The 13,895-nt window shown below is 41.1% G+C and overlaps 1 protein-coding gene across 3 annotated transcripts in view; it reads right to left on the minus strand.

Moving 5' to 3' along the window:
- The window catches only part of Skap2 (src kinase associated phosphoprotein 2), a 150,444-nt gene that overhangs the window by 11,352 nt on the left and 125,197 nt on the right, over nt 1-13,895 (minus strand). For all 3 annotated transcript variants that reach the window (XM_006236477.5, XM_006236478.5, NM_130413.1), the window contains exons 10-11: nt 8,373-8,450; nt 3,250-3,362 (exon numbers count right to left, since the gene is read on the minus strand). In XM_006236477.5, coding sequence (XP_006236539.1) covers nt 3,250-3,362; nt 8,373-8,450 — 191 coding nt within the window. The remainder of the gene's footprint in view (nt 1-3,249; nt 3,363-8,372; nt 8,451-13,895) is intronic.

Raw genomic sequence — 13,895 nt, forward strand, 5'->3', positions numbered from 1 at the left:
AAGGGAAGGAGGGAGGGAGGGAGGAAGGGAGGGAGGGAAATTTAATTTTTTTAAAATAAAAAAAATTTAAAAATTAATAGTTGTATTAAAAACTCTTTCCTTAAACTATTTTGTGCTGTCTTTTTAAAATGGACATAATCAAAATTGAGAAACTTGAGGGCAGTAACTCAAATCAGAGAATATTTTACATTAAAAGTCAGTACACCTCTTAAGATTAAGTTATATTTCTTTTTTTTTTTTGGGTTCTTTTTTTTTTTTTTTCTTTTTTTTCGGAGCTGGGGACCGAACCCAGGGCCTTGCGCTTCCTAGGCAAGCGCTCTACCACTGAGCTAAATCCCCAACCCCAAGTTATATTTCTTTTAAACCTTTTAAATAGTTTTAGTTATTAAAAAAGTCATGACATCAATTTCTTACAAAGTATTTATTTTCTGTCTTCACAAATATTATGCCAGATTCCTTAAAATATATTCTTTTTATACAATTTCCACACTTAATTCAAAATGATGAACAAAATTTTTCATGATTAATGTTAATACTTTATTGACATGGGATGGGAAAGTATTACCCATAGCTAGATGTAAAGTTGAATTAATGACACCATTTTGATTGTGCACATTAGCGGCAATTACCTGCACCACTCATTCTGAGCCACTAGATGGTGTAAAAAAATAGATTACAACAGTGAAAATTTCATGCCATCACCACAAACATCTAGCTAATACTCTAAGATTAAACGAATTTGTAGTCATAGAAAAAGGTAGTTATTTTTATACTACTTATATTTTTAAAGATTCAAATTAGACGTTTCTTTCTGTGTATGTGTACAAGTTTCTGAAGAGTTCTCTCCTTCCACAGGGATTAAACTCAGGTTCTCAGAGTAAATAAATGCAGGCCCTTTAACCTAGTGAACCAACAGCTTATCCTTCTAAAAATATACAGTACTGGTCCCACCTTGATCTAGAAATCCATTGCTTTCTTCTGAAAAATCTTGAGTTCTCAAATTTATTATTCAGTTATGGTATTAACTTAAGGTCTGTGTCTACCTAGCTTTGGGCAGAACTATAGGTTACAATGTGAGAGACTGTCCAGTGATTCTGCACCTGCACAGTGCGAGGTAGAAAGGAAGTCTTCACACACACTCCAAAGCAAGCAGATAGCTCAGCAAAGGCTGCAGCCATGTTGGGACAGAGAAGGGAGGCTGTTCTCTTTATCCTAACCATGCACCCTGACTTTCCTCTCTGAGGTTCACAGCTGCTGACTGTGAGTCCCAATCATTTAATTTATGGGGAGATACAGTGACTAACAAGTTCCTCTTTCTTGGCTCTTCTTTCAAAAACCACAATTAGCCTCTCCTAAAATGCTGTCTCTAGAAGGAACCCAACGCTGTTGGAACATCAAACCTTGCAAAGGTCTGAAAGAGGAGGCCAGTTCTCTCCCAGATAACAGCATTTAAGATGTTCAGACAGAAGTGAATGCTACCTGTGAGCTGGGCCACATCTAACCCAAGGTCTTAAACAGGTTTAAGAGAACTAAACTTCTACCCTCAGCATCCTGGAAGGACAATGCACACTAGGACTACACTTTTAATTTCCCAGGAACACGAAATGATGGATGTGAGTCCAGGCCACTTTGCCGGGTGGGTGCCTGGGCTTCCTACAGCCAAGCTGACTCATGAAGAAGGCCTTAAGAAGAGAACCATGTGGGCTTTACAAGCTACATGTGTGCAAAAGGAATACAACGTTATGCCATGTATCCCTAGACTCTGAAATTTCAAATACAAGTTAATCAACCCTTTAATTTTAATATTCTCATAGCCAAATTGGTTAAACAGTTAGGTTAGTAAATTTGGGAGGAATTTCAGGAAAGTTTTCTGATAAGAACTGGGCCAAACAGTGCTATTTCTGTTAAATAATACACTTTAAAAGCTGCTGTTTTAACTTTGGACAATTACATGTTTAATAACAGACTTAACCAAAAGCTGTCATGTGGACATGAAGGTACGATACCATAGCAATGCATGGATCTGCCATTGGGAGGCTGACTGGAGTTCATGACCAGTCTTGGCTTTGGCCATCTCAGTAAGTCATGATCACAGCTCCCGGTACTAAGTTATTAGTAAATATTTCTTTTCACACTAATCTCTGAGAGCTTATAGATTAGTCTTTAGGATTCTTGGTGTCTAGAGTGTGTCTTGGTATTGTGGATGCTTTATTCGGCATGGAATTAGGTAGAAGGGACAGAAAATAACTACCCTGGGCGTCAAGATAATATAGTTCAGGTACTGTCTCTGCACCGGGTACAGGCAATCTCCATTAAGGTGCCCACTCTAGGACTCTATGATCCGCTGGGTCAAGACTTTCTGTACTAGTCATACAATGTTAAAATCCAATTTGTGACCTTATTTTCAATTTCTCTTTGTATCTAATAGTTCACATCATCTTTCTGAAATAAACAAAATATTTCTCAGCTCAATCACATTAAAGTGTTAGACTTATGACCTATGTAACATTTCTCTGCTTATATTTAAATCATTTTCATTCGTGATTTTGTGCTAAGATAATCTTAAAAAGTAGACATTAAAAAAATTCCTACAGTACACTAAGGACAATTTTAGGATGAAAATTAAGGGAGTTCATATGCAGCGTCAGAAGCTGACGCTTGGAGCTGGTGGCTTCTACAGTCCAGTATCTTAAAAAGCAGCAACAGCGATTCTCATGTACATTAACGATGACAAATATAGTTTGCTAAACTTTAAAAAAGTACCTCACCCTGTCTGAATATGGAGCATTGCCTTTAAATTGTTGGAACACCCAATGTGTTTACACAGAGATGAAAAACTTTTTATAAACACAGTGTTTCCACTGGAGAATGGCAGGCAAACACAGAATAAGCACACAGAAGAATACGAAGGAAGAAGCAAGAGAAACATAATTACTAACCTAATACCTTACAATGCTAACTCCCACATGAGTATATTGTTCTGGATAAGGCAGTAAGTGGATGCCTGCCAAGGGCTGGGGTGACAGGTAAACACACTGCTAAGTGAATCCTGTTATCTGATTGTGTTTAAATTCTGATTATATTTCACTTGACAAAATAATTAATTATTGTGAACTTCCAATTGTTAACTAGGACCTAGAAGAATTCCAACTGGCATGCCCTTGTGTTGTGAATTCAAGTGCAGGAGAACTGAGCTATGCATTTCCTTTCACGGCTGTCACTGGGGCGGGGGTCGGGGCACTCTCTTACCTTGCTAAGAATGTAAATCACATCACCACGCTTAAAGGACAACTCATCAGAAAGAGATCCAGTGCAGTCCCACAAGCCCTGGTAAAAATTAGCATAATCGGTGCTTTTATCTCCTAGGAAAAAGAGAGAGAGAGAGTTGGAGTTAAGGCTTGAACCAACAGAAATTAAAGGACCATCCCAGATTGCCAAGAGTCTAAGAAACTCTGGCCTGGATCGCAGAACGTCTTAGTGAACCCGCAACTACCTGTGAGCATGCTCATGAAGGTCGTGTCAGAAGCATTAGCTGTTCATGGCCCCTCTACTTCTGTCCCTAAGCTAAAACCTGCAGTGACTGCATTCTCAGAGCAGCAAGGGGCTTCTGCTCGGTTTTTAGTGAGAAGTCTTACGCTGACTCGCTATGTGTTTGAAGAGCAGCTGGTCTTCCTGCACGGTTTAGCATCTAAGGGACAGGACAGACGGATTTGAAGGAACAATTTCACTGAGTCTGGAACACTTGATAACAGTATTATATCAATAATAGTATACTTTAATTACTCAAATATAAAGCATTTGGACCCGAAGTCTCTCAAAGTTGTCACTAAAATATTTTTTGCAGCTTTGAAATTGCTAGTGCGGACTTCTGTTAGTCAGGTCTAGGTCACTAGACTCATACAGTGGAATTATCAGCTCATCCTTCTCCTGGCATAAGCACAATGGATGTGAAGTGTTCAAACTGCCATACACACCATTAACTGATTGATTATTTAGTGCCCACCGCTCTGTAATACCACAGTAACTGGGTAATATATGCTTTGTCACTCACACAATGTGGCTTTCCTAAAACACAGCACACAGTTAAATACACTGGATGCTTTTGTTACACAGAGAACGGTTTCCTGTTTTTAATTTCACGATAATTGAGTTTTGATGAGTTAAGGGAAAAAGAATGCGAGTAATATCAGTAAGACGTAAGTAAGATGCCCGTGCATTCTCCAGCCAGGCGGAACACACACGTGCTGACAGCTCCCATCGTTGCATGGTCACCTCCGAATCTGGGGATAATGTGGAGAAGGGTGCCGGATCAGGTTGTCATCTCAGTTTTGTTAGGTGGCTTTTAAACAAGAGGCGATCTCAGTGCAAACAGCCACTACTATAGTTAGCACAGTGCTGACTTTCACAAAGTATTGATTTATTAGATTAATTCTCCTTAATGTCTTTAACATTTTTCAAAAAGGAGAATCTGAATAACATGGAATCTAAGTAGTTACAGGATACACCTTCTCACTAAATTTTCAGAAAATAAACAAGGACTAGAAAATACCACCTAACTCTGTTAATTTTTATTTTTTAAGACTGAAAGAGAGGGACAATAGGGGTGGTATGATAGGATGGGGAGGATGGAGCGAGAGGGAGAGGGAGAGGAAGGGAGGGAGGGAGGGAGAGACCCCCTGTATTTGGCCTCACCACTTTAGCACTTGGGCTCAAAGCACTAAAGCCCCAGAATCCAACCAAGAGCTAACAATGCTTGTGGCACCCCTATCACATCCTCCCCTAGCCCCCCAAGCATATATTAAACAAATTCTGTAAATGGACACTAGAGGGCACTCCAGCTGGCCAGATAGCTCCAAACAGTGTCTCTTTCCTTTTCCTTTTTTTTTTTTTTTTCTTTTTGGAAAAAATATCACTTAATAATAAAGTGACCGATTTCCTTTAAAAACCACTTATTTAGACAAATAGAGATTTAGAAGTTGAAACATTCCTGTCAGATTAAATCAACTGCTAAATGGGTCAAGTGTTGCACCCTCTGCAGTCTGTCAGTGTCAGCTTGAAAGTCAGGGAGTTAGACGGGATGACATCACACGTAAAGCCTGCCACACAGTTCTAGCCCAGTCAAAGAAGAAGGTCTAAATAGCTAGTTTCCCCAGTAGGGGTCCCTGACATGTTCCCCATGCTGCTCAGGCCTTAGGCTTGCTCCGAAGATGAGAAAGAAACAAACTTTGGCTAAAAAACTAAGGTCAAAGTTTTTGGTGGAGCTGTGGGATTCCAAAGGGTCCCAGCTGTCCTGGCCCTTCCTCCATTTTCAGACATTCTCACAGTACTTTTCATTTAACAGCTTTTTTTTTTTAAGTAGGGGCAGGAAAGAGGACAAAAGGAAAAGTATACAGTGATTTTAAATACACATTCTTATCACTTTGGTTTCTTTTTCCCTGGATACACTCGGAGGAACTCCCATTAACATTAATGGGAGTTCCAGGAGCAGGCGAGGGGAGAGACCCCCGCCGGGTACAAGATGCATGACTCCCTAGATGTGCATCAGGAACATTTCATTAAACCTCACGGCTGCAAGGAAGCCACAGAGCCAGGGGTTCGGCATTGCTGTCGACAAGATGCATTTTCAACTGTGCCCCCAACAATCTTGATGATGATGGTATCCAAAAAACGACCTCAATTCTGGGTCCCACATGTGAGCACTGCTAAAGAACACTCTGGATATATGGCTGACGTTCTAGAAGAGCAGGCATCACCAGTGAGGGAAGGGCCAGCAGTGTGTGAGCTGTCTCCTCAGGAAAACATGCCAGACATAAAGAATTAGGAGTGATCTTATTTGTGGAAAGCAGGAAGCTCTGCTGGCTCATCTTTAAAATGTAAGTGGCTCTACACACACAGACAGAAGTCCCGAACACATACAGCTTTGAAGGCACAGAAGGCTCACAAAAACTAGCACTCTGTACCTCTGCCCAGGAAGATAATCCCCATGACATGTTGCTTTGCCTTGTGGCGATGGGGATAGCAAATGCAGAGCCTTGAATATGCTGGTCAAATGCTTTCCTGCTGAGACACATCCCTGGCCCCAAAGATAGGCGTTGTTTATAACGAGGAACATTCAGAAGCACAGTTCACGTGGTTTCCCTGTCTTTACTCGGTGGGTTAACATCATTCTATCTATACCATCGGTATTTTGAAAATTACACGCAAAACCTCACCTTACTGTGTGTGCTGTCCTGAGGGGCATGAGTTACTTTTGAAAGTAGGTTGGTTTTTTTTGTTTGTTTTTTTAAAGTTAGCTAGCCTTTGAAAAATTTAGACATTGAGCTTTTAAAAACTTTATAAAATAGATATTTGGCAAAGCTAACAGGACTGTTACCAAAGTGCAAATTAAACATGTAAACACCAGATAGTCTACAAAGGCAAGATTATAAAAGACGTGCTGACAAAGAAGGAGGCGTGATGCTGACCCCAGAGACCCTTTCTCTGAGGACTGCAAGCCTGAGAAGTGTTTTAGAAAGGGAAGCATATTTTTACAGTGTTAAAAAAAATCAAGTGGGACCGTCTATGTACCTATAAATGTATATGATCTGTGCTAGATGAATCAGTGTGAAGCAACTTGTAGGAGACAAGATGAATTGAGTTTTATTTTTATATTTTATATTAGAACACTGATTTTTTTTTCCTGTAAAATTAGTCAATGTAAAAAAAATACATGAAATTCTTGAGCAAGGTTAGGTCACATGATGTGACGCTCAGTAAGAAAGCAACACCCTTGTCAGCTCAGTGCCGAGTGGCGCGCATGAGTTGCAGAAGCTCCATGTGCGAAGGCATTGGAGCGTGGCTTGAAAGAGCTCTGCAGCACGAGAGGTAAGAGACACTGCAGTACCTTGTGACGATGGCGTGAAAAGCTCACCGACTTACTGCCCCCCCCCAAAGGCAAACACTTGAGGCATGCTCTCTTGTGTCTGCGGAAGGTCTATCTATTGTGTTTATCTTCTATACCTGCATAGAAATTTTAAAAAGAAACCTGTGTGCTCTGGGCAGAAGCATCGTGATTCATAACTATCAAAATAAACACCCAATTTACTATCAAGCACAGTGCCTGGGCTTCATTCGCTTGCTGCCATGGTTTACAGCTCTGTTTTACAGGGCAAGAGTGCTAACATCTAATGGCTTTGTCCTGCTTCCTCTCTGAAAAAAAGGCAAACCCAAACCTTTTGCAGCAACCTGTGCCTGCCTTCCTGTCCAGGTCCAGAGTCAGGCCTGTTTCCTTCCCATGTGTCACAGGAGGAAAGCTACTTCCTGAACACGTACTGCTTGTCCACCCTGCTTCTGACAACTCAACAGGGTGATGTATGGACATATCAGAGAGGGGAAGGTGACCCTAGCTCCAGCCCTGTACAGGACCCGGGGGCGACAGGGCAGACCTCGCCCCAGCTGACACAGGGCTGTGGAGAGGTGTAAAGTCCTGATAAGAAGGCAGCCCATCTCTTCTTTCCCTGTAACTGTTGGTTTATCAAAATTAACCTCATGTTTGCGCTACAGATAGTTTATCTTGTGCTACTTGGAAATAGCAACAAGCAAGGAAAGTTGTCTGTGTTGTGTGTTTGTACATGGTGTGCACATAATTAGTACTTGGGGCCACGTGCCAGGCGGAAGTGGATAATGCAGACCATCCTCCCCAGTCTTCTAGGCAACCAGTGTCCTTTTCTCATTTTTAAGCTGCTGTCACTGGACTCTGGCATTTCTTACCCAATTCATTTGCCTTCTGTGTTAATCATATGCAATGAAGATATGCATGGCCAACATTTAAACAGGCTGCAGATCAATTAGCGGTCTTAAGTTTATCTGATTTTTATCAAAGAAGACAGAGCTGTGGGTCGATTGTCAGAGCCTGTGTCAAGTTGACCTTTTCAGAGATGTCTACATTGCCAGTCCCCTGGGCAACTTGTTGTCCCCTGTTAGTCTCTGAATGGCAGAAGTCTGTTCTGCTCAAGCACAAAGTATACACAGATGTCTATATTACATTCTTATAGGTTTGACAGCAACTGCATGTTGTATCTATAAACTGTCCTTTAGCAGTGACACTTCCTCAATGATGATAAGCTAATTTATGCAACTAAATCTCCTTTGTGCAGAAATGAAAGCTAATTGAGTCATTACAAAGTAATTCAGGAAGGAATACCTTGTATAAATTGGCTTACTTTATAAATCCTTCTCAAGTGGTTTTCATGCATCCTAAATGGGACTAAGCAGGTTATCAACCATAAGACATACAGACCAAATGAGCCAACCTCTTCAGGGAGCTGTGCAGACATCATGAGAGAGTTAGAAAGGGACAAGAACAAAACAAAAATAAGCTTTGCCGGTGCTACCTGAGGGATGCTGTACACTGTCCCGACTCCCCTTCCCTTGTTCGTCCATCTTCACTGAAGCGGTGTCCTCTTCCTCCTCTGCAAATAAACAGTGACAGTGGCACATTAGCAGGCCCCGTGTCTATCACAGCATCCACCCTGCTTACAGAGCAAGACAAAGTCTACAGCACTTAACAATTATCTTTAAGAGCATGAAACGCCCGATTCATATTCCTGTGTTAATAACCAGCGTCCTCATCAAGGCTACGGCTGACCTGATACAATATAAGATATGCCCCAAGGCGTTGCATGTTTGTTTTAAATATGCAGAGCAACTTGTCTGGAGCAATCTTAAATCCAGGGCAGCCCTTAAATCTAGTGAAGTAACAGCCGACATCATACAAATATGCTACATGATACCGAGTAGCAGGAATACTACTACATGGTTCCTAAAACATCAAGACAGCACAGAAAAAATGTATGACATAAAATACAGATAATCTGTAAGTCATCAAATGTCAGACATGTTCACTGGTTTCCTCACTTAATCCTCTCACAAAAGGCTACTAGATGGGTCCCCAAATTCTATTGTGGCTCTCCATGTGTCACATACCACAGGAGGAAAGACTTTATAGACAATCATCGTTCTATAGATAAGTGAACTGAGATGCAAAAGTGGCAGGCTTCCAAAGCATGCGGTTTAAAGTTGAGGCTGTGGTTTTAAAACCCATGTTTTTCATCCTCTCTGTAGTCAGTGCTTTGCTCCCACACACTCCAAGCACATTCCCTTCCCAGGATATGGAGCGAAGGAGCATAACATTAAGCAAGAAATTGCTTTACATGGAATCAAACTATGCCATTCTTTTCTACTAAAAGCACATGTATTACATTATCATTTTCCCTACTTAAGGATTTATACAAAGCTGACAAATATCTAATGTAGGATATACAAACAAATGGCATACAAAGAAAAACTAAATTAAAAAGTATCCCAACTCAAGAACAACCACAATGTGTGTGTAAGATATACATAGTAGCTGGTGTGACTATGAAACCAATTAACCATCAATCAGTTTTCATCGAGGATCACCCACGCGTGAGAGGGAAGATCTGCCAAGGAGGCGAAGGGAATAGGAAGCTCCTGCCCAGAGGAAGCTGACAGCCTGCTGGGGTCAGAAATGAGACCTCCCTGATGGGTGGGCCAAAGCACTGAATTGGTGCAGGGGGAGAACCTGGGATCCCATGAAAGACCTGTAGGACACAAGAAGCTCTTTCCAGATCCCACCTTAAAGTACAGGCACAGTCATGTTCAATGGACAAAGTATCGAGGCACTCTTGGGGGGAAAAGCAAGAAAGAAGGCAATGTGAGAGACGGGGACCAGTCGAAGGCCCATGAACATCTCATTATAGGCTTCAGACTCCAGTCTGGTGGGCAGTGAGAACCTTACAAGGTTTCTGAGCAGACAGGGCAGGACTGAAATTGCTTTACAAGTGATCATTAAATCCCATTGTCTCAGTCAGCCTGGATGAGGGGCATGGAGAGTCTAGATAAAGAGGAAGGAAATCCTGAACTGCAGGGGCAAAGGAAACAGGAAGGAGATGGCGTGAGAGGTGGAGGAACCGGAGTTGATAAGCATTGTGTCTGCCCTCCTAGACATTTGAAGGCTCAGGTTTTGCGACTAGTGAACAAATGGACATAGCGTCACTTAGAGGCTGGCCCAGATGATCTGTGTTGTTGAGAGGAACACAGGCTTGATTTTGCAAGTGGACGGGGATAATATCAGAGAAAGGGCAACTATAATGTATTGGAAAAGTCTCCTGTATATTTTAGCCAGTGATTAATCAACCCCAGGATTTGAAGTAAGCTTCTGGGTTACTGTGCTTAGAAGTCAAATGTAAGTGGTTTGAGTTTATATAATTCAACTCCAACAAAATAATAAAAGCTTCAAAATAAGGAGCAGCTGGAACAGTTTGTCCTCGTGCACACTGCCGCATTAACCTCGGTAATTTAATATGGGACACTTCTTTTAACAACCGTCATCTCACTTTGGACAAATCTCAAGGACTACTCATGGCCAGCAGGTTGTTTATGGGGGATCCCCATAAACTCTACAGGCAGAAATCCACACAATCCCACCTAGGATTTTTTCACAGATGGTGCACTTATTTTTTAAGGTGAAAGACAGAGTTTACCTTGCCCTTCTCTTTCTTTTGCACCCACTCTCTCTCTCCAGCCTGGTTACAAATCCAGCATTGGGGGTAAAAACCCTAGGGTGCTTGTCCTTACATAGGACAGCCGCATCTAGGTAGTAAATGCTAGTTTTGGCTTGTAAGAAGAAACTGGGATTTAGACTCACTATCCAATGTTAGCACCAACATACCATTAAAAAATAGTTGTAATAATTAAATGGAAAATGTTCTTAGCAAAGTTAACAATAAATTTCAAAGAATTAATTACCACAAATTTATTTTTACTTTATTAAAATGTGTCTATAGTATATGCTAAGGGTTGTACTGGTATGGGAAAGCTTTGCCTCTATGATATGTTTTATTAAATCATCAGAAAAATGACAAAATGGGCATCAATAATCACAGTAAAGCATGCAAACCAAAGTCTTTGTGAGGTGGCCCTCGTACGTAGTGTTGTGGAGCACGAGATGCTTCTGCGGTGTTATCTGTTTGCCTGTGAAAACTATATGCAACCGTACGCAGTCTGTCCATCAAGTGTTCTAAATAATGTTCAACAGCTCGTTCTTCTTGGCCTAACAATACAAATAGCTTCCACATAAAAGACTCAAATTCTGCTTGTTTTTAATTTTACAGGATAATAGTCATAATGAATATTGACTAGACACCGACACAAAGGAAGGTGTTGACTACATACTGTGAAAAAAATGGATCCCCAAACCTCGCAAGTCCTACGGCTCATTTATCAACAGTGCAAAGCTCTCCATCCCATGAACTAAAAGCTGCAGAAGAACAAATAACCGAAATTCTAGGCAAAAATCACCTTTACTCCATATTAGAAATACATGCATTCACATGCCATTTTACTTAGATTTATTATTAAACAAATTTTACTTTCGTACTGAGACACAGTGTCATTATATAATACTAATTAATACCTCAAATAGTCAATGTTTGTGGGTTAATATATTCCATTCAACATTTTAATAACAGTAAACAAAAACAGCTCAGCTATGCAGTAAAATCCATCAAACCACACAGATGGTTGTAAGGTTTTCATTATGTGGTTTCCATAGCAATCATATTGCAAATCTGGAAGCTTCTTGCAAATAAGCAGCTTGTATTTACATGCCGCTCAGCTGCAGCACAAAACTCTGTGACACACGAAGTTATTATTCCAATCACACGGTGTTAGAAGAATCATCCAGAGATTGTTTTGTGATCAGACAAGATGGAAATAAAGCAAGCTGAGGGCCGAGGGTAATCAGATGCAGGCTGCACCTGCTAATAGTGTCTTCTGGCAATGTGTGGTGGTAAGGAAAGGTTTGGACCTTAAACCCTGTCAGATCTATGAACCTTCCAGGAGCCATCTGACCTACACAACTCTGAGCCTAACTGCTTCTTTTTCAATGGCTGCTTGGCTTCTTTCCTGAGTTGAGCAAGGACAAGAAAGTCACGTCTTTCCAAATCTTTTTAGGAAAATCCATGTTGAGACGCTGAGAAATGCTTAATGTAAAAAAGTGGAGACGTCCCCTCTCCTTTATATGAATTTATTTAATTTGAACATTGATCTAGGTTCCTAGCAAATGGATTAGTATTGTAATAAGGATCACAAATCTGTGCTGCTATATGGCATATGCAATACTGCTGTTTCTAGCTCACTCGTGCTCCTACGTTTAGGATAAACCATCAAAAAGAAAAGTGATTAAAACACCAAGCTTGAGAAAGCCACTGATACTTGCTTAGAGCCCAGTCGGGGTGCATGAGTTCAGGAGCCAATGGCCGACTCTATAGTCTCTTCCAGGGAAAGGGCAGCAGCACAAGAAACTTATGTGACTCACAAAATTACGTTTCTCATAGGCGCCTTCAGAAAACAGTGGCTTGGTTCCTCAATTACAATGTATTTGTAACTCAACTGGAAGGGTATAAAACTCTCACACTGTATTTTTTAAAAGACAGAAATATGATCTGAAATAGAGTTCCTGGCTTCATTTGATTATGTAATCATGGATTTTTCTCGAGAACAGTAGTTTTGCTTAAACAACCACACTATCCACATTATCCATGTTCAAGTCCATTATGTAGCTAAGCACTCCAATAATTCTACAAGGCAACACTAGGCACTTATGCCCTCCTTATTTTATGAACGCAAACAATGAAGTTCTCAGAGCCTGAATGACTTGCTCAGGTGGCATCCAGCTAGGTCCTGTGTGAGAGAGGGTCAGGCTTCAGACATGCTGGTAAGCCTTGGTGTCTCTTCTTTGAGTTTCATTAACATTTGAACTTGCTGAGAATAATGTTCAGTAACTGCAAGTACAAGGCTGTGGATTTGAACATGTACACCTGTGTGTGTCTGCCTGCATGCAGACACACACACACACACACACACACACACACACACACACACACACACACACACACAAACGTGCACACACACCCTTCACTTTATGGCTGGACTATTCTCTTAAGCAGTTGCTGGTTAAGGACATAGAAGACATGCTGACACAGATGGCCAGGCTCTACACCAGCAGGCACTGCATCAAAACCATCTTTTCTATTGTGATCCTGAAACAGATTAACAATTCGTAATGCTAAACACGTGCCGCTTTGTCTTTTCGGTTTTCCTAGCTCTGTCTTCAGCTCAGGCTTTTCACGCCCTCAAACATCCCTAATATAGAATCCAAAATTTGGTACAGTTTTTAATATAAGTTGTAACTGAAAACAGATTTGTTTCCAAGTCAGCAAGCTTCTTTTCTTCTTTACATTTAGTAAGGGAAACGTGTTTACATGGAAATGGTAAGATGAGTCTATACACAGGATCTGAAGAAGCTCACCCGATGTTAGCCAAGAGCTAACCGGAGCATGAAGGGCTTGGCTCTAGGGCACGGTAAGCAAAGTGTCCATCCTTGAATAGATGTAGGTGTGGCATGTGGGGACTGAAGACACAGAATGCTAGCCCTATGTTATGATGTAACAAATGGGAACAACAGTGGTGAGGGGCTATACACATGACACCTTGCCCTGCACTCTCTCTCCAACTCTGTGGTAAGCTATCAAGGCCAGAGGAAAGGGTGTAAAAAAGAAAAAAGATTGTGGAAAGGACAAGCACAGGGATTCAAGGCTTACAACGAAGAAGACTGAGGTCCAGAAGGTTACAAACCCAAACATTGGTAACATAAATATGATTCTTCAAAAAGATCTTTCTATTTAGCTGGCCAACATATATTAAAGCAGTAACATTGTATGTTTTCACCAAAATGGACAGGGGAATCTCACAGGGCTTCACATGAACTTCAAGAGCTCTAGGCAAACAATGGCTGCCGAGAAAGGGAGAGCCTGGAGTCTCCAGAAAGGAGT

This window comes from Rattus norvegicus, chromosome 4, assembly GCF_036323735.1.
Source record: "Rattus norvegicus strain BN/NHsdMcwi chromosome 4, GRCr8, whole genome shotgun sequence".
Lineage (NCBI taxonomy): Eukaryota > Metazoa > Chordata > Mammalia > Rodentia > Muridae > Rattus > Rattus norvegicus.